The 17,926-nt window shown below is 41.3% G+C and overlaps 2 protein-coding genes across 5 annotated transcripts in view; one reads left to right on the top strand and one right to left on the bottom strand.

Annotated features, from left to right (window-relative positions):
• Nucleotides 1-9,800, top strand: part of Eef1akmt1 (EEF1A lysine methyltransferase 1) — a 47,722-nt gene extending 37,922 nt beyond the window's left edge. The window contains exons 3-5 of one of the 2 annotated variants that reach the window (XM_010633790.3): nt 4,023-4,102; nt 6,880-7,160; nt 9,598-9,800. In XM_010633790.3, the coding sequence (XP_010632092.1) occupies nt 4,023-4,102; nt 6,880-7,160; nt 9,598-9,734 (498 nt within the window). In that variant the 3' untranslated portion in view covers nt 9,735-9,800. Of the gene's footprint in view, nt 1-4,019; nt 4,103-6,879; nt 7,161-9,597 lie in introns of both variants that reach the window. The other variant, XM_010633789.3, reaches the window with a different exon arrangement.
• On the bottom strand, nt 935-17,426 carry Il17d (interleukin 17D). Of its 3 annotated transcripts, none has more exons than XM_010633786.2 (3): nt 16,853-17,426; nt 4,352-4,423; nt 935-1,952 (listed from the first exon to the last, which is right to left on the bottom strand). In XM_010633786.2, the coding sequence occupies exons 1-3, from the start codon at nt 17,409-17,411 to the stop codon at nt 1,771-1,773; spliced, it is 813 nt and encodes a 270-aa protein (XP_010632088.1). In that variant the 5' UTR covers nt 17,412-17,426; the 3' UTR covers nt 935-1,770. The 3 variants fall into 3 exon arrangements, with proteins under 3 accessions (XP_010632088.1, XP_010632089.1, XP_010632090.1); XM_010633788.2 differs by lacking the exon at nt 935-1,952 and adding an exon at nt 6,288-6,336 and having other exon boundaries at nt 4,354-4,423; XM_010633787.2 differs by lacking the exon at nt 4,352-4,423.
• Between the last annotated feature and the right edge of the window lie 500 nt (nt 17,427-17,926).

Raw genomic sequence — 17,926 nt, 5'->3', positions numbered from 1 at the left:
TTTTTCTTCTGTTCAGTTTTTTTTAGTACAGTATACTCTTTTCTGACTCTAATACTAACCTATGGTTATTGTAAACCATACATAAAAGTATGAAGAAGGAATAAAAATGAGTCCTAATCCCACTAGTACAGGTAGCACAATGGGGGCTAGGAGATCACTCAGCCTCCACCCACTTGAGTTTGGGCAACACTTCAGGGCCAATCCTTCTGTTGTCCTTGGAGAGGTAGAAAATAAAATAACAAGAACCAAGAAATCTCTGAGGCTCTAGGCCAGAGCATATGTGTGTTCAAACTTACGGTCTGATCTTTAGTAACCTTTTCCCTACTCAAACCTTATTAATGGTTCATAAATATGGACTGCATCTCATGCATATAATTTAATCAGAGTGAACTCTGGGACATGCATCCTCATTGAAAGCCCTTGAGATGACTCCACACTGTCATTCCTGTCCGTCTTACCTAGATACCCAATGGAAAGCCCTGGACTAGGACGTGCTTCCTTTAAAATCTGAAGGCCTGATTTATCTGTTCTCTGCTCTGCTTTTTGCTTTCCTGTCATCCTGGCACTGCTTTTTTTCTTCATGCCACACTATTGTCAGCATAGATCTTTGAGCACATCTTCCCATAATCTTCAATAAATGTAGTTGCTTTTCTTTCTTTTTTTTTCAATGTGTAGTTGCTTTTCTTTTACCAGCAGATGTACATTTGCAATTATTTCTTTGTTGTACACAAGAGCCTAGAATCTATCTACTAAATTCATCCCATGGTACCACCACTACTTACTTTTCTAATTTTGACGTTTTCATTTAGTATAGTTTATTGATAAAATTGAGGAAATCTGCCAGGAACTAGAAAAAAAATTCTAGTGCTGAAGTACAGTAAAGAATATATTAGAAAACTAGTGGATAAATCCAAAAGTTCATTATTCAACCAAAAGGAGTTCAAGAAAAATAAAACAAAAAAACAGAGAGGAAATCTTCAAAGAATAATATTAGAAAGTTTCTATATTGATGACTCTCACTAAGATACATAATTGTGATGATTATGAAAATTCTGGATATGGTGATAAGATCCTAGAACCTTTCAGGGGAAAAGCAGGTTCCCTACAAAGTCTCAGGGCTAGAGTCACATTGCACTTGTCAGTAGCTTTATAAAAACTAGAAATCTGAAAATGCTTTTAGATTTGGAGTAAACTTTTATTCAATCTAAAATTCCATACTTAGCTGAACTATCATTTGTGTGAGGACAAGAAAACCTTTTGGGTATGGCAGACCTCATATTCTTCATGTACAGTTCTCAGGAGTTGCAGGATAATTTGCTGCCATCAATAAGAAGTAAGTTGTACCAGTCAGTGTTTTCTAGAGAAACAGGTTTACTGCAAGATATACAAATATATAAGAATTTACAAGATTGGCATATACTGACTGTCTGCAGAGTCAGGTATGGAAGAGTGCAGAAGGGCTAGCTGCACACTGAAGATCCAAAGGATCCAGTCAAAGGCTTGGAGCTCAGGGGAGTGTCCCATGCACGTCTGTATCAGGAGGCTGAAGGGTCTGTGCTGGAGGGTGAACAGGTTGCCCTGGAAGCCAGGGGGCAATATCCAAGGTGAGAGTGAAGACTGGAGCTCCTTGGAAGAAACAGAAGCAAGACTTCTTTCTTGTTTCCCTTTTATACCATTCTGGCAACAATCTTCCCTAAGGTAGGTCTTCCATAACATGCTGATCCAGATTAGTTGGGTGTTTCTTACTCAAGTTGATGCATCAGTTAACCATCACATAAACCAAAAAAGGAAGACGTGAGCTCCAGGGAATAGGAGATCTGACACATGGGTAAGAGGAGAGTCCCAGGATAATAGTGACTCAGGAAATCCTGGTACAATAGGTGTGGGGAACTCCTGAGAGTGAGTGCTCCAGATCATTTTTATAGGAGGATGCCATGTTCCAGGATAGCGATCTGCAGGGAGAAAATTTAAAATGACAGAATGTCTGATAGGAAGAGGAGTTATGTATAGAGCTCATGCAAATCAAGTGATACATTTATTAATTTTAGGGAAAAAAAATCCTACTAGAAGAAATGCATAGAACATTACCTGATGATTGGTTATAATTGGGTTATAACTTGGGTTACAACTATAAAAATTGGGTTACAACTATATTGAGAGTAGAAAGGGGAAAGGTGTATGAAAACAAAATTCCATCTTCACAACAAATATATAGTATATAAAGTGGATTAATCAATAGGTGGCATTTAAACACAATATTTAAAGATGGGCAAGCCAATCAAAGGAAGAGGCAAGGGTTGGAAGTGGTTCTTGAGGACTTGGACTTAGGGGTGAAGAACTTGGGGTGGGAGGCTTCATTTTCAAAGCTCAATAGTCCTTTTGGCTTTTAAAGTTAGGTTCATGTAGTACATTGAGAACAGCTGATATTTTTATTTTGTTGAGTGCTGTGAGAAGAGCCAAATACAATCTTTGTCCCCTAGTGAGTGAGGGGGAAGGGCAATCAGCATAAAACTGGTACTGCTTATGAAGTGTGTGAGCAGATATGGCCTGCTGCCTCCCAGGTCCAGTGAAGCCAAAGCTCCTATACCCTGTGTATGCCAGGGACTTTCCTCCAGCTGTCCTTCCTAAGCACAGAGGGCATGCTCTGAGCTCAGCCTGTTTCCTGTAGCTAAGAATGGATAGACATAGATGTATAAATGCAAGCGTGAATTCATACATGTATACTAATGTGTGTGTATATTGTCTTTGGGAACACTTTAAAACTTGTTTTTTTGTTTTTGTTTTTTGGGGGTTTTTTGGAACCAGGGATCGAACTTGGGACTTCACACTTGCAAGGCAGGCAGCAGCACCACTGAGCTAAATCTCCAGCCCAAAACCTTGTTTTTATAAGTAAATTCAGGGAATACTATGTGCATATCCAGATGGGAAGTAATGTGGAGCAGTCATATTTTTCCTTGTAGGCAGCAACTATTATTGATTTAAAGATTCATATACATTTTCAGTGCCATTTGTCATTTTGAATAACACCTCATCCTAACTGTTGTAGTCATTTTGAATGCGGTCTAGTTCTGAGTAACTTGGAGCCATTAATATTTGCAAGAGCTTCCAGATAAACATTTTAAAAGGTCAAGGATAGTGCAACAATAAATAAAGCAAACTATTCTCAGACAGAAGTGATGACTGTTGTGATATGTGCTCTGGGAACGAAATGCAAGGACACCAGATCAGACAGGAGGGAGATGCTGCCCAAAGCAACAGGTGGGAATCAGGGGCTGCAGCATCCTAGATTAAAAAAAAACTTGAACCCTCCCTAACAACACATAAAATTAAAGTCTACATGGATTAAAAATAAAAATATTAAAAGAAGATGCATTTTTATCTAAACAAGGAAATTGATCACATTTGCAACATAAAATTAGAAATTTATCAATAACAGAAGATTCCTTAAATAAGGTTAAGAGAAAAAGACAAAGGAGGTAATACCAATATTGTACAGGAAAACAAAAGATTAACAACCCAATGTCTCTGCCCACCAGCCTAGCATCCCAGGAAGCCTGTGGTAGGCACATGCAGTAAGGTCTGTTACTTCTGAGACAGACTGTATCATGGGCAGCTGTGGGTCATTTCAGCAGAGGGGCTTAAGAGAATATTGTTTTGTGATATAGGCTGTGCTTAGTCTTGGGGAGTTGGTCAGAAAGCAAGCAGTCCTGTAAGTAGGTGTCTTGAATATCATCTAGGAGGGGAAGGAGTCAGTTGGGGCTAAAGCTATAATTTGTGGAGCATAAGCAGGCTCTCATGTGAGCTGATGAGGGGGATGCTTAGTCGATGTTAGCAGTCACTAATACTCAGTGCCTAGATTTCATTAACTCATTAGGGCTGTATTACTTTAAACTAATTTGATATAAAAGTTAATTTTCAAAAGCAAAAAAGCATACACACTGGTATAGTAGGTATAATAAATCAAAAGGGTAAAGTTTACTTCAGTTCTAAGCTGGTATCACCATATATCTCTGTTACAGCAGTTGAGCCAGTTTTGGTACAGTCGGGAAACAGCCTTTCGACTTGCACAGGAAGCAGTCACTGCTGCAGGGGACAATGGCAGGTGAGAATCAGGTTTTGTTTTCTAACATGAATGAATTTGACGGTGCCACATCTCACACATGGCAAAAAACCCAGTCGTTGAGCTTACAGGGATCTATAATGTTGTGTCTTAGCTACTTTCTTGTTGCTAGGATAAAATACCTGACACCCACAAGTTAAAGGAGGAAAGGTTTATTTTAGCTCAGTTTGTAGAGGTTTCAGTCCATAGTTGGCTGACTTTCTTGAGTCAGTTGAGTCAATCACCACCTACCTGTCTGCCTTTCAGCTTCCTGGTTTCTTTGTGCTCTTTGTAGTCTTCTCTTAATCCCTTCCCTCTTAGAGTCTATGCCCAAACGATAAAACAAAACACAATTTTACTTAGTGGGCTTTCATGAGGAAGCAAATTTAATAAATGTGTTCAACCTACCCTCTTTAACTGGAGGCCTTAAGTGTTCCTTTTTTCTCTTCTATTTTGTTGCTGTTTATTAGGTTTTTCTTAGTGTGGGTTAGCTTTTTGTTACTGTAACAAATACACGAGATGTCATTTTATAGGGAGAAGAGGTGTGTTTGTTTGTTGTTTTTTTTTGCTATGGTTTTGGAGGGTTCAGTCCATAATCAGTTGGCCTCAGTGCCTCAGACTTATGGTGAGGCAGTATATCTTGGTAAGGATTATGTGGAGGAAGCTGCTTGCCTGGATGCCAATTTCCCTTCAAGGGCACACTGACCTAATTTCCCTCTACTAGGCTTCATCTTCTGAAGGTACCACGCATGAGCTAGGGACCAAGCCTTCACCACGTGGGCCTCTGGGGGCATTCATTGTCCACACTATAGCACATAGTGACTGTTTTTTACTGATAGTTGCTGTTTTTCATTAATATGAGGACCCTGGAAGCAACTTTTATTTTTTTCTGAAAGGTGACTTCAGTATCTGTCAAGACCATATCATACTTCTAAAGATGAATGACAGTAGGTAGCATTTATTCACTTACTATATGCCCTTTGCCTTAGGTGCTTTAGCAGTCCCATTTATGCTCACATCTCTATGAAGTAGTTACTTTTATACTCTCCATTTTATCAATTTTTTTTTGAGACAGGGTCTCCCTATGTATCCCGGGCTGGTCTTGAGCTTGAACTCATGGCAGTCCTCCTGCCTCAGCCTCCCATATGCTGGGATTACAAGTTTGCATCACCATGCCTGGTTTGTGCCCTCCAATTTAAAGACAGGTCCTGTGCTTGGAGAGATTCAATCATTTGCAGAGGTCACTCAGAGGGAACCTATACTACCTCAGCTGACTTCTTCAACCTTTCTGCTTTTGTTCCTTCTTTCCTATGGAGCAACTGCCCTGCCTGAAGGGCATCCTGGGGATGACTTGCTGCAGATAAGCTTTCAGATTTTGTTTGTCCGGAATCTTTATTTCTCCTTTCTTCTCAGAAGAGATTTCCATTTGGTGTGTGCGTGGTCCTCGATTGTTGCTTATTTCTTTCAGTGTGGTGACTTTACAATCCCACTGTCCTTTGCTGCCTTCCTCCCAACCCCAGCAGATGTGTGGGGAGTGTCTCGTCCCTGACAGCTGGGACTAAGACACACCTTTTTTCTCCAGAAGCATTCTGTGGCCTCAGCAGGCTCTCTTATCCCCTGCAAGAGTGTCTGGGCTAAGAAGCTTCATCAGCCCAACATGGGCATCTAACTGGAATGGATGCCACTGTGTCTCTTTAGAAATACATTTTTAAAGCTGAGTTTCATTTTAGAATTAAGTCCTGTTTTGATTGACAATGTATACGTATAGTAAAGATCCAAAAGTTACAATGGGAATTGAAAGAAACCATCAGTCTCTGATTCCCAGTGTCTTCAGGTCTGCCTGGCCCACTCCACAAGGTAGCCATGGCCCTTGGCTCATGAGCACCTCCAGAGGTCCCCTTTGAATCACATCTGTGAAAGCACACTTAATATTCCTCTGTCCTTTGAGTAGATCTTGAAGATCATCTCTTATCAGTATATATAGGGCTGCCTCAGTCCTTTTAAAGTATCTACAAAACACTTTATTAAAATAGATGTACCACAGTCAACACACTTTAGGTTATTTCTAGGTTTTTTTGCAGCTGAGTTTAAAAGTTAGCTCTTAGATACTATCCATTCATAAACTGTGAACCATCTGTAATAAAATAATTATTTGGGTTAGGGGTATAGCTCACTGGTAGGTGCTTACCTAGCACACACAAGACTTTGTTTGGGCTCAGCCCCCAACAACTCCACACCTTCCAAAAAAAAAAAAAATAGATTCTTTAGTTTCCTTACAAAAACAACTGCAGACATTCAAAGTAGCTTTTTTCAAAGTAGAGACCTTGTTTAATGTAACTTTTTGGAAAACAAGTTATTTAGGGAGTTATTTGGATTTTTTTCTTTCAAGATAATGAATATTACAAAATGACTTCAAAATACTTAGTTTGGACCAGAAGTATTTGAAATAAATATTGAAGACTCAACATGAAAATAATAGGTGAATTAAGCTTTGAGTTAACTACATATAACTTTAATATATTCCTGGTGTTTCTTACATTTTCTTTTTCCTGTAAAAAGCATATTTATTATTTCATACCTCAAAATTTTGAGTTACAGATTTTTAAATACCAAATTTCTTAAGAGTGAGACTGTAATAAAGCTTTTATCTCAAATTTACTAATCATTAGCTTGCACTATTGTTTCCTTTAAGAAAATGTGAACATAGGGCCTATTATATTTTGTTGAAGTTGTTACTTCGCACTAAGATCTGTCACAACCTGGTTCATTTTGTGTTCTAGAATAGCATGTGTGAGTGCCCCCAGTGTTTACCAGGCCCTTAGAGAGCTGCACAGAGACGACATCTTTGTGTCCATCTTTGAATATGACAGAAGATTCGCCATGTACGGAGAGGAATTTGTCTTCTATGATTACAATAATCCACTGGATTTGCCTGACAAAATCACAGCACATAGTTTTGACATTGTAATAGCAGATCCTCCTTATCTTTCTGAGGAATGTCTCAGAAAGACTTCAGAAACCATCAAGTACCTGACCAGGGGTAAAATTCTTTTGTGCACAGGTAGGTGCCACATTTCTCGTCTCAGGATGAGATGTTCAAGTCTTTGGTTTTAAGAGCTAGAAGAGATCTCAGAACTCTAATCCTGAATCCATTACATACTGTGTGACCTTATGCAAGTTATTTAATCTTTCTGTGCCTTCTAAGGGTGGTAGTGTTACTGTGACATGAACAGATTTAGTCTAGGCTATTGGGTATGACGAGAGAATTGCCAAGTGTACACCCAGTAACAAGTTGCAAGCAGCTACATTTATTGAAGATCACAGGAAGTTGTGCTTAGGGAAAGTCCATACAGACAAAAGTTATGGCACAAACAGAAAAAGATGCCGGGGTGACAGAAAGGTAAAAACACCGCACATGAATCATAGCACACAGAAACAGAAACAGCAACAGTTCATGGCTAAATCACGTTTTCAAAATTTATGCACCTCAGCCCAGGTGCCTCCTCCTGAATCTCTAAGTATGATTGACAGGCTCCTGTGGCATCTCCAAGGCTCTCAATACACATGCTGATCCCAGAATTCACTCGAATCTGAATTAATATATGACGTACAGTACATAAGTATGAACCCATTTACATCGAAGATTGCAATTTTTAAATTTTTTGCATGAAATTTGTATATATTACCTAGAAAAATTCAAGGAACAAGAATTTGAAGAGATAAAAACTTTGTTATTTTCCATTGTTATGGGTACCCCTAAAATGGAACACTAAGCATAAAAGGATTAATGAGGTGGGAGTAGGGGAAGGTGACTGAAGCCAGGCTAGATCTAATATGCATGTGCTCTCACACAGAGGATGGAGATCTGCTGGGTTTTTACTATTTTATTTTCTACCACTCTGAACAATGGAAGAAATGGCCATAGGGTGCTGTTTAGAATTAAATGGATGCAAGGGAGTGATTTCCTCAGCTCCATCGTTTCCAACTGTACTAGTACTGAATCAAGTGATAACATACTCAGAGTGCTTAACACAGTGCCTGGTGCATATGTTAATCATGATTTTTATTGCAGCAGTAGCAGCATTGGTAGCAGCAGTATTAGATACCAGCTGTCCAAGTGATAAGAGGGAAATGGAACCTGTATGATTAAAATAAATTGCCTACAGAGCTACCTTAGGTTTATTAAACTAGAATAATTTTGTTACTGGTATGACTGATATACTTTGTTAAAGTGGATGTATTAAAAGTTTAAGAACTAAAAATGCTATTCTCTGTTCATACAAATGTGATTTATTAAGGTTTATTCATTCAACTTCGGTTTAGTGCCTCCCCAACAATAGTCAGGTGATCCAACCTTTTAGTTTTAGGGGTTAAGTGTTTAAAAAAATAAAAGATCAAAGAATTAAATCACTAATTGTAGTGTCATGAAAGAGAGAGATGGTGCTGCTTTCAAGAATCTCCTGTGCTCAAGGGAAGATCTGAATCTGGGTTCAGGGAGATCCCTGGGGGTTCTGGGGTCCAGGTGAGAGCAGCCAGGGAGCAGCAGAGCTGGTGGGGCAGTGTTCCCTGCCTAGCCTGTGCAGGCTGGGGGGTGGGGGCTTTACATTGCACAGGGCCCAGTGTTTCTAGAGAAGTTCTCTTGGGCTTTGTACCGAAGGATTTGCTCCAGAGAAAGTAGCCATGGGCACCATGTGGGGCTGCCACAGTGTCCAGCTGGGAGCAACAATAAGCCAGGCTAGGTCTTGCAATACGAGTGGTTTAAAGATCAATTTTGGAGATAAAATCAGGAGAGCTAGCCAGGTACTGTAAACTCAGCACTCAAGAGGCTGAGGCAGGAGGATGGCAAGCTCAAAGCCAGCCTAGGCTACATAGAGACTCTCAAAAATCGAAACAAAGACCGGAGATTTAGCTGAGTGGTTTCACCACCAGCCTTGCAATGCAAGGCCCCAAATTCCGTCTCCGGTACCAAAACAATAACAACAAAAGGTGAGCTCACTGTGTTCTGAATGTGGAAGTGAAGAAAGTACAAACTTCGGGGTGCCCCAGGTTTCTGGCCTGTGCTTCCTGTAGTGTGGATATTGGAGCTGGTGGTACAAGGCAGGGGCTGGGAGGGAAATGGAAGGAGGGGACAAAGAAGCAGTGCCAGTGTGTTCAGCCATACACTTAACAAGGTTAGGTATTACCAGAAAAGATTCTTGGCTCAACATGGGGAATCCTGGTTTTTAATAATTATTTTTACTTCCTTGTGTTCCTTTTTGGAATATAATCTTCTAAATCACTAAGTGTCCCAACTTTGGAAAATTATTTATTAACTTAAAAAATACAAATAAAATATAATTATTAGCTAAAAAAGAATTAGCTAAGATTGGGGGGGGGCAGAAGGGAACAGAAAGAACCCCACCCCAGTGTGTCGAGTGGTACCATTGCTGCTGCAATCTTGCCCACACTTTAGGATGGGCCTGTCTGGGCTCTGGGCTCACTGCATCTGTTCTCCTCAGGTGCTGTCATGGAGGCGCCAGCAGCACAGCTCCTAGGAGTGAAGATGTGCGCGTTTATCCCAAAACACACCCGAAACTTGGCAAATGAATTTCGCTGTTATGTGAATTATGATTCTGGGCTGGATTGTGGAACCTAAATGCAGATTGTTACATAATGCAATAAAGGATGCTGGCTGACATTTCCATTTACCTCTTTTTATTTTCTTTTGATTGAAAATTTATAATCTCTTCCATCCTTCCCCAAACTGGGGCCATCTGGCTTAATTGCCAAAATCACTGGCGTAACTTCTCATTGTTTCTTTGATGAGCTTGAGATTCTTCTGTCAACCAGAATCCATGGAATTAAAGAGTTGGGGGAAATCTTAGAACCTCTCTGTTCCACTCTTCTTACTCAACATAACAGTATATGAAAAACAGAAGGAAAAACACATAGTGGCCTGCCCAGGCCTCTGGAATTAGACAGGACCTTGGCCTCATCCTTTAGCCAGAAGTTCCCTTAAAATGGGTCCTGGCACTAGCACACTAGTACTTTTGGGCCCCCCAAGTTATACTCCAGCCCATCAAGGAGACATGATTTGCCTCTAAGAAATAATAATAATTTCTTGATAATCCAAGGACTGGTGTCTAAGAGTCTTTTGGGTTTTTCTCTTTCTACTTCTGTGAGAAGGGTTAAGAATGTGGCCCCCAGATACAGGGCCGGAGATTTAGCTCAGTGGTGCTGCTGCCTGCCTCACAAGCGCAAGGTCCTGAGTTCAATCCCTGATACCAAAAAAAAGAATGTGGCCCTGGTTCCCTGTGTACCTGGCTCAGGACTAGCACCCTATCTCCAGGAAGCTTGAGAAACCACCTGTAAACCAAGCTCCATAACCAAGAAACAGAGCCGGGGAGTATGCCAAATTCTTACCTCCACACCCAGGGACAACTTAATAATCAAAAAGAGCTTGGCCATATGCAAATGGAGTGGACCTCAAGGACATCGTGTTGATTAAAACCTGATCCCCAGAGTTGGCATGCCATATGGTTCCCGTTATACAATAGTCTGGGCTGGAGAGCACATTAGTGTGGTTGGCAAGGGTCAGGAGCTGGGAAGGATGGGTTGGTGCTAGGACTGTTCTGCATCTTGTCCGTGGTGGTGGTTTCACAAAAATCTGCACATATGGTGCATTTCATAGAACTAACTGACAAATGGTTGTATGTAAAAGTAGGAACTCTAAATGACATGTGTGATGTCACCTGGCTGTAATTATATAAGTTGTTACCATCTGGGCAAAATGGGTAAAGGATACACAAGAACTCTTATGTTTTTGTAATTTCTTGGAAATCTAGAATCATTTTTTAAAATATTGACACCCTCTCTCTGGGAATGAAATATTCTTCCCCACCTTTATGACTTGCTTTGGCCAAAAGAATGTGAAAGGAAGTGGCATATTTACTTCTGGTCACTCCTGTTTCCCTCTGACACAGCAGCCAGCAATATTTCAGACAGAAGCTGTTGAGGCTATCTAGTCCTCATGTGGCAGGGACATGACGGCCTCACTAGGGGGAGAGAGAAATGAGCATTGGCTGTTGAGCATCAGAGATGTGGGCTCATCACTCACTGGAGCAAAGACCATCTGAGAGGAGGGCCAGACACAGGGAAGCCTGTTTCCAGGTCCAGGGAGACCTGCTTTTTCATGTTATTTCTTGGACCTCACCTGCCATGCTTCTAGAAAACTTTTAATTTAATCGCTCTATATTTTTAAAAGACATTGATATTTTTATTAGTGTACTACACCTGACACATGTTAAATGTTCACTAAAAGTTCTTTTAAACATAACCTTGACATTATTTCCTTATGAATCAGTTGTACTAAAAATTACTGAGACCAATAACAAATTTGAGACAGATTATTAAAAGAAATGAAATGTTCAGCTTAAACATTGTGAATGAAAAGCAACCTAGGAATCACAGGATGTTAGGTGTCCTGGAAACCCATCATTTAGTCAAAGAGGAAAGTTTATTTCTTCTCCAGGGGAGAGGGAAGGTAAGGGCCAAGTAGCTCATCAGAAGTGTACGCAAGTCTAGTCAGAAGGGTTACTATGTGAAGTAATGGCATTTTTGTTCAATAAGCAGCCATTCAAGTTTCGTGGCTTTGTGATTTTGATTATAGCAAACCTATGTTCATATATGATCTTACTTCTGAATTTCATAAAAGATCTGGAGCTCAAGGTCTGCAGCCTTTTAAAAATGCTCTAGGCCTGGTGTATTCTTTGGGGTCTGGAGGAAGTCAGGGGAAGCCCTGGCTGGAGCCAAAGCTGTGCCATTGCTGCAGGCCTCCCAGTCCTGTACTCAGACGTGGATGGATCCTCGTGTACTTTCAGGGCAGACTAACCATCTCTTGAGTGGGGAGGAAAAGCATGGTTCCAGTTTTGCTAACACAATCAAATCATTTCTCTGTAATTCCTCAGTTGTGGTGAAGAGATGCCTGAACAGCTAGAGCAACTGGCATGCACAGGGAATTTAAGAACCCATTTCAGATGGCGGTTCCACATTCTTTCTCCTACTATTCCTCTTTAAAATCTGCATAGCCAGTTACCAAAAATGACCATTTTCTTCCCCATTGGTCCTGCTGAAGAGATGCAGAAAAACAAAAAGTTTGGGGTCTTGGTCTGTGTATGTGGGATTGGCATTTGCAAATTTTTTGCTCTGTTTTTTGATACTGGGGATTGAAGCCAGGGCCTCTGCACTGAGCTACATCCCCAGCCCTCTTTATTTTTTTATTTTGAGAGAGTCATACTGAATTGCCCTTGGTGATCCATCCTCCTGCCTCAGAATACAGAATACAGAGATTACAGGCATGTGCCAGATCGTTTTGTTTGGAGACAGGATCTACTTGTTTCCCAGGAGATCTCAAACTCAATAGCCAGGATCACAGGTGTGTACCACTGTTTCTAGTGTAGAATATTTTTTGACTGCTAGTTCCAAATGATTTTGTTTTTATAAAACAAACATACAATAAATATACAGTAATCAGAAACCCAGTGAATGCCTGAAACCTGGAATGGTATTCAACCTTGTATGTAGTATTTTTTTATATACCTGCATACTTATGATAAAACCTGTATACTTATGAAGTAGACACAGTAAGAGATTGATAATAACTAAAAATAGAACATAATTACTGGTATAGTAATATACTGTAAGAAGTTCACTAATACATTAGGGGCCTTTTTTCTTTAAAAATATGAGCACGGTAGTTGGGCATGGTGGCCCACACCTGTAATCCCAACACTTAGGAGGCTGAGGCAGGACAGTAGCTGCAGGTTCACAACCATCCTGGCTTACATAATGAGTTCAAGACCAGCCTGCACTATGCAGTGAAATGTCTCAAAAAGACAAAATTATCTATCTACCTACCATCTGTCTGTCTATTATCTATCATCTGTCTTTCTCAGGGTCTCACTGTATTGCCCAGGATGGCCTCAAACTCCTGGGCTCAACTGTTATTCCCACCTCAGCCTTGGGAGTAGTAATGGGGACCAAAAGCATGTGCCACTACACAAAGCTTCAGGGCCATATTAAGGAAAATAAAGGTTACTTGAACATAATCATTACAACACATGGCAATTGATCCAATCACCAAGATACACAGGGTGGTAGCATAGACAACATGGACAAAGGAATGATTCTGCAGGATGTAGTGGGACAGTGTATGATTTTACCACAGCACACAGAGAGGTACAAAACTTGAAACCTATGAAGTACTTCTGGAATTTGTCCATGGGTAACTAAAACCAAGAGTATAGGACTACTGTAATGTCAGTGGACTGGAAAAGATCAGTAACCAGCAAAGTACCTTTATTCCAAGGGATGACACTCAATCTTCAAGGTAAAATTTATTAAAGGAAGCATGCACTGTGGCACTTTTAGAAGGAAGGGAGAGGCTATTAAAAGTCCAGTACCAAGCATGCATCCCAGCAAGGCCTAAGAATGGGAAGTGCCCAAACAAATGTGGCCGTGTGGACTGCAAGGTAGAAGAGAGAAGGGGGAAGGATGTCACTGAACCTGGGCAGGCCTAATTTCTATGGGCAGGAAATTTCCCTCTTTAGATGATAAAACCTAATACCTAGCTTCTTCACCAAAGCAAAAAAAACATCGGTTTTAACAAAAGAACAAAATCCTGTCCTTAACTCTTTGAAACAGCGTGATTCCATACTCAGTCACCACCTCTATATCAACTTGTTATTATCTAATTGCTGTTGCCGGGGTGAAAGTTTTGCAGATTTTATTTTAAAGTATATTTTATAAAAAAGAAAGGATAGTCCATTCAAAGTGAAAAATATTTCCTCAACAATAGATAAACATGAAGAAGGATTAGCTTGAATGATTGGGGCTACTGTGCTTTAATGTTTACTTAGGGCCAGACACTGTCCTGAATGGGTGCTTTTCCAACAGTGTTTAATCCTCACAATCATTACAGCAGCTCAGAAAGGAAAAGAGACACAGGTGAGCACCTCTCACATGCGAGAAGCTGGCATATAGAAAACAGGCTACTCTGGCAGCTCCTGTGTTTAGTTAAGAGGTTGCAACCAGGGGTGGTGGTACACACCTATATTCCCAGCACTCTAGGAGGCTGAGGCAGGAAGATTACAAGTTCAACACTGGCCTGGGAAATTTAACAATTTAGCAAGACCCTATCTCAAAAAAGAAAAGGATGGGGATGTAGCTCAGTCCAAAGGCCCTGGATTCAATTCCCACTTCTACCCCCTAAAAAAGCAAAGGAAGATTGTGTCTTGACCACAGCTGTCTCCCAGGAGCTGTGTGTCTGGAACCATGCAATTGCTTGCTGGATATTTTTTTAGTTAGCTCTTTGTTGCTACAACAAAATGCCTCAGATAATTAATACAAGAGAAAGGTTTACTTTGGCTTACAGTTCTGAAAGTGCCAGTCCTAGTCGATCAGACTTGTCTGGGCCTCTTGCGGGAATGCCAAGTGGCAACAGAAATGAGCATACAGCAAAGCAAAACTTCTACACCATGAGCCAGGGAGCAAAAGAAAAAAGAAGGAGCCAGGGTCCCACATTCCTCTTTAATGATGCAGCTTTGGTGACTTAAAGATCCCACTCTGAGTGGGCTCCTCCTAAAGGTCACACATGGGCCTTCGGGGGACATTCGACATCCACACTGAAGTCTGGCAGTGTGGTTCAGTGGTAGAACACTTGCCTAGCATGATTAGAGCCCTAGATTCAAGCCAAGAGTAGGAATGTAACAAATCAAGCAAGCAAGAGTTGAACAAGTAAACAACTCAAACTAGAGCAAATCATACTACATGGATGAATATTCCTTTCAGAGAAAAAGCATAAAGATTGCCTTTGTAGCTATTAGAATTGGAAGCTAGTTTCTTCCCTTGGAAATGTGCTACCTTTTAACAAGCTGAATTCAGGTAATACAATGAGTAAAATAGTGACATTTTCCCCTTGCAAATAGTTTACTCTCCTAATCCCTGCCTCCTGTGACATACTATTATGTTTAAGGAGCAGCCTGGGAAGTGTTGCAGCAGCAGCAGCAGCAGCAGCAGTGAAACAACTATTCAAATCGCTGGTTCAAAATCACAGTTTTTAATCTATGAATTTTTGTTGTTATTAGCCTTCTGTTTTCTGGACAGGAATATATTCTAGGTGTTCCACTACCTGGAATACCACACACACACACACACACACACACACACACGTCTAGACAAGAAATAGAACAATCTAGAGTGTCACTTTAAGTTTGAATTTATTTTGTCAATCTGGCCTTTGTGTAGTGATAGGTTTTACATGAACAACAACTGTCAACACTTAGTAGGACATGGACGTTCTCTGAGTAATTCTTGTCCTGATCAAACTCAAGCTGTCAGTAACTAGGGGCATTTATACTACATTATTTCTGTGGTAAATGAAGCTTAGAGGTAAAATAAATATAAAGAAAGGACATTCCTTGGTTTGCTTGGTGGTGTCAAAAGGATTAAAAAGATTGACTTTACATGACTAGTTGATCTTGACAAGACCAGATCAAATCCTGATTAATTTAAACCTCAAACACAAAATTAAAGATCTCTAAATACTGTTTCTCCTAAAAATCAATTGGGGATTGGGGGCATAGCTCAGTGGTCAGGTGTCTGCTTAGAATGCAGAGAGTCCTGGATTTGATCTCTCATACCAAAAAAAAACAAAAAAATCAAAACCCATCTAAGCTGAATTCAGAGAGAAGTAAAATGCATAGTGCCAATATGTCTTTCATCTACAATTGTTTTAGTGATGTAAAAGTAGCATCTTTTAGAAATAACTATGTTCAGGGACAGACTTTCAACCTGAAGAAGAGCCCAAACTGTACTACAGAGAAAGCCTCAATGTTGATCTATGGAAATTCTGACTTGGCCTTGGCCTGCTTTTTTCCTCATATTTGGCCTGATCTGAGAGCCCTTACAACTAAGTTAATATTTGCTTGGATTCTTCCTGAGAGTTTGCAAAGATGTTATGTTCCACCTCTTGCCCACAAATTGACCCCAGTGGCTTTCAAAAGTGAAAACACTCAATTCAAATTGTCTTACATCTGAGATGATTTATGTATTCATGAGTATTGTTTGGCCCCCAGAACCCCTTGTGCCCACCTAACACCTGTGAACACCTTGGTAGAATGAAGTTAGTGTCCACTTTGCCTTGGCCGGCCAGCCATCCATAACAGGCCAAGTTCAGAGATAGAGCCACAGTGCCCCCTAAAAAAAGAGTTCATCTGAGAATTCCAGCTGTGCATCTAAAAATACTCTCAGAACAAAACTGTATGTTTCTAATTGCTTATATATCAAGTAAAAAAATTTTTTTAAATATTTGCTCTAAATTGCTAATATAAAAATAGTTTCTGCCTCTATACAAAACAGTTGAATAAAGACATAGGTAAAAGTGACCCTAGGGTCACACCTCTGCAGCAGCTAAGGCCACAGCCATGTGTTTTTCCAAAGTCGGTTTGCCCCGCCCAGTGCCACACACCACACCCCGTGCCTGGGTCACTACCCATCAGTGGGCTGCCTATGCTCACTTTTGCCTACAAGAAAATTTGGAGCTACCCAGGTTGGATGAACATGGTGATTACGTTAGACCGGAAGTCTGCTCCACAGAACTGGGCTTGCCCTCCTAGTTCCTGGGGGTAGGACCAGCCCCAGAAGCAGCCTGCAGGGAGGCACCTCCAGCAGGTGTTGGGGCAGCAGAAGGCCCCTCATGGGGCCCTCAGGGACTACCTGGCTCATCACTGGGGCCAAGCAGCAGCTTGGCACCCTGCTTGTCGATGCTGGAGTTGATGCTGGCTGTGTCCTTCTGCAGCTCAGGAACACAAGTGCAGCCCACCGGGACTGTGACATAGGCCTCAGTGTAGACAGAGCGGCCTCCAGCGCAGGCCGAAGTGCGGCGCAGGACCACAGTGGGCATGTATACTGGGGTGCTGCGGAAGCGGAAGTCCTCCTCTCCGAAGGGCCCAGTCAGGCAGCCCCGACATAGGCAGTAGGCTTCAGGAAGATACCTTGGAAACCTTGCTGGGTCATACGAAATCCTGTGGAAGAGAGTGGGTTTAGTGCATGCACACATCTTATGCCAAGAAAGGAAGCTTCTTGAAGGATTTTCTTCTGAGACCAGGAAAGTGGAGCTGGAGCAAAACATTTTGAAATCATCAAACTGGAATGGGGCAAGAGGTATGTTAGTGTCCATCTGAGGCCCTGACCTCAAAGACACTGGGGAACTTGTACTTTTGTTGTATCTTAAATGCAGAAGACAGCATTTACAGATATTCTTGATAAAGACCATATAACCTCTGAGTCTGCACTAACGTAAGGAGAAAAACACACATGCTGTCAGGCTGCCGCAGTAGCCTCCAGAATAAGCCCTCTGGAATTGCCCCCATCCAACCTGCCAGGGGCTCTGGAGTTTCAGGATGGGTACCAAGGACAGGCGAAGCAGCTGGCTTGGGTGCGGTAAGGCACCTGATTGCTGATGTATGGTCACAAGCAATGACAAGTGCAAGAAATCTATATGGAAGGCCCCATGGTAGCCATACCTATTATCTAGTGTTGGGGTTCACATGTTGAGACTTTTCTTGTTGCTGAGACAAAAATATCCAATACCCCAAGTTAAGGGACAAAAGGTTTATTTAGCACAGTAGAGGTTTCAGTTCATAGTCTGCTGCTGGCTCCAAGGCAGGGTGGCACAGCAGAGGGGCATCACGGAGGAGAAATAGTCTATGGCAAGCAGGCAGCTCACCCTAGGTGGGCATAGCACTCACACCCTTAATCCTAACCAGAACTATGCCAAACTTATCAGTG

This window comes from Fukomys damarensis, unplaced genomic scaffold (genome assembly GCF_012274545.1).
Source record: "Fukomys damarensis isolate Sample0158 unplaced genomic scaffold, DMR_v1.0_HiC HiC_scaffold_38, whole genome shotgun sequence".
NCBI lineage: Eukaryota > Metazoa > Chordata > Mammalia > Rodentia > Bathyergidae > Fukomys > Fukomys damarensis.
This window is presented reverse-complemented; position numbering and strand designations above follow the sequence as displayed.